The 2,440-nt window shown below is 35.9% G+C and overlaps 1 protein-coding gene across 1 annotated transcript in view; it reads left to right on the top strand.

The window, feature by feature from the left end:
• Positions 1–2,440, top strand: part of LOC119592033 (protein lin-9 homolog) — a gene marked incomplete at its 3' end in the record, with an annotated part of 40,098 nt that overhangs the window by 35,933 nt on the left and 1,725 nt on the right. Inside the window, 5 exon segments of the mRNA XM_037940827.1 lie at positions 707–837; positions 1,034–1,169; positions 1,363–1,509; positions 1,620–1,760; positions 2,065–2,313. Coding sequence (XP_037796755.1) covers positions 707–837; positions 1,034–1,169; positions 1,363–1,509; positions 1,620–1,760; positions 2,065–2,313 — 804 coding nt within the window.

The following is a 2,440-nucleotide window of genomic DNA, read 5'->3' as shown; positions in this document are numbered from 1 at the left end:
GTAAAGAAAAAAATACCATTAGGAAATGTAGGTTAAAGGAGGAATTGGAGCTTGTCTGAGAAGGAGAAATATAATAATGCTTTGGAATGAATTATGGGATTTAACCCACCCACAACAGATGAAATCTAATCACATCATGTTGAGCTTAGCCAAACAGTAGGTGGCTAATATGCATATCATGTGCTGTTGAGTTTGTGCTTTTTTGTGTGCTGTGGCATTAGAGATACATCCCCTGAAAAGTTTACTAAAAGCCTCTTTTTACCTTCCTTTCCCCAAAAAAAACATACTGAAGCCAAGATCATAGAGAGTGGCTGTCTGTGCATGTGATCCTGGCACATGGCTCAGTATGGTATGGGGAAGTCCCATTGTGAATGGGTTAACTACGTTTGGATGCCTCCTTTAGTACATTGGAAGATTGTATATATGAAATGACCCTTTTGTTATTTGTAAATGAGTGCACTTATGTAATTATCTTAGGAAGTATATAATGTTATTACCAGATTGCTAAGTGTGAAACAGCTAATTTGTGTGTTGTCTGTTGTGCATGTCATTACCTTAAAAACATTTTCTAAAAAGATACATATATTCCATATTCCCTTTCCAACCTGTATTCAAATGATGTTTCTCTGTTATACCTTGCAGACAGAAGCTGAAATGTCAGTTTGTCTTGGTTAACACTGTCCTAAGATTTGTTTTTCCTCTATAGGAACCACAAACCATCACCACCCCAGACAAAAAAGTGGCACAGCAAAATGGCGTAAGGCTGCGGAATTTTCTCAAGCTCCCACAAGCTCACAAATGGGTGTACTTTGAATGGTTCTATTCAAATATTGACAAGTAAGTATGAGATTGCAAAATTATTTGGTGAAAAAAAGATTATTGATTATTGTATTGACAGGTGTAGGATCAGAATTTTTTCAGTGACTATGAAAAAGATAGTGAAGTTTGATTATTACCACCATATTGTATGTAAATATTTCTCCCTCATAAGAAGATATTAGCACTAAATAGAATCTGCTTGTCACTTTTATAGACCTTTGTTTGGTGGTGAGAATGACTTCCAAATTGTGTTGAAGGAAGCCTTTCCACAACTACAAACACGCAAACTAACACGTCGACAGTGGGGGATGATCAGACGAATGATGGGCAAACCAAGAAGGTGTTCACAGGTGAGTGACAAAATAATAAAAATCATAGTTAGAACGGTAACTAGCTTCTTAGAGAGTTTACAGTATTTTGATCCACTATTTCATTGATAGGCATATTATACATATTTTGATCAATATTTTATGGGTAGGCATCAATCTAGAAATTACATCTGCTTCCTGCTCTTAATAGTTTTAAAATTTTACTTTGATACAGGCTTTTTTCCAAGAGGAACGCCAATCTCTTGATAAGAAGAGACATGTTCTGCGATTGTTACAGCAGCGAAAGATAACAGACATCAACACCCTCAAGGACTTTCCACTACCAGACCAGATACCTATGCAGTTAGTTATTGGTACAAAGGTGAATATTTATGACTTTTTGTGTAAAGAATAGCAGACTTTTGTTTTTTCAAGTTAAAACATGAAATTTCTAGACTTTTTTACTAATGAATATTTTTAATTAAAAAATAGGTCACTGCAAGGATCAGAAAACCAGAAAATGGGCTCTACACGGGAGTGATCGACGCAGTAGATACTTCAGACAACACATACCGGATAACATTTGACCGTCATGGCATTGGTACACATTCAATCCCAGACTATGAAGTTCTGGTAAGCAGACTTGTATTTGCACAAATTGTTTATATTATATTCAGTTCTTATGTTTCTCTGTTTGAAGATTTAAGAATTATTTTATAATGATTATACTCAAAGGTTTCTGAGAAATCAAAGTTTTATTAAGAATTATATCCATGAATATCTATCTCCTTTTTAAATGTTACACACTTTATGAATTATATTCATAACCATTTATCTTTCTATCTATATATATCTATCCTTTCTAGATATTCTACATGTTCTATGATGTTTCCATCTTTTAGTCTGTTTTTATCACAAATTCTCTTATTTATTTCAGTCTAGTGAAGTAGCAGAGATAATGCCATTGTCAAGTTTTTCTCAAAAATTCCGTCCACGCCCCCCTCTGGGTATGGTGACCCCTCCTCGGCCTCTACTTCCAAAGCTAGAACCAGGGAGCGTAGGAGCAGATAGCCCTGCTCTCTCTCTTACCAACGACCCTATCTTGGCCCAATCTCCTCTGAAGTCATCCAAGATATCCATGGATGATACACTGGGAGGATTCCCAGTCAGATGCTTAGTGCAGATAGTGAGTTGTGGTTCATATTATGAATTTGGTATTAATATGATCAGGTCTTAGCTACACCCTTTTTCACGTTTGGGTTGGAATACTTAGTTCTTATAGAGGTTAACCCATTGCTGTTGGGTACGTGTAG

The sequence above is a fragment of the Penaeus monodon genome, chromosome 29 (genome assembly GCF_015228065.2).
Source record: "Penaeus monodon isolate SGIC_2016 chromosome 29, NSTDA_Pmon_1, whole genome shotgun sequence".
NCBI lineage: Eukaryota > Metazoa > Arthropoda > Malacostraca > Decapoda > Penaeidae > Penaeus > Penaeus monodon.
Note: the sequence above shows the minus strand (reverse complement) of the source record. Positions and strands in the feature narration are given on the sequence as shown.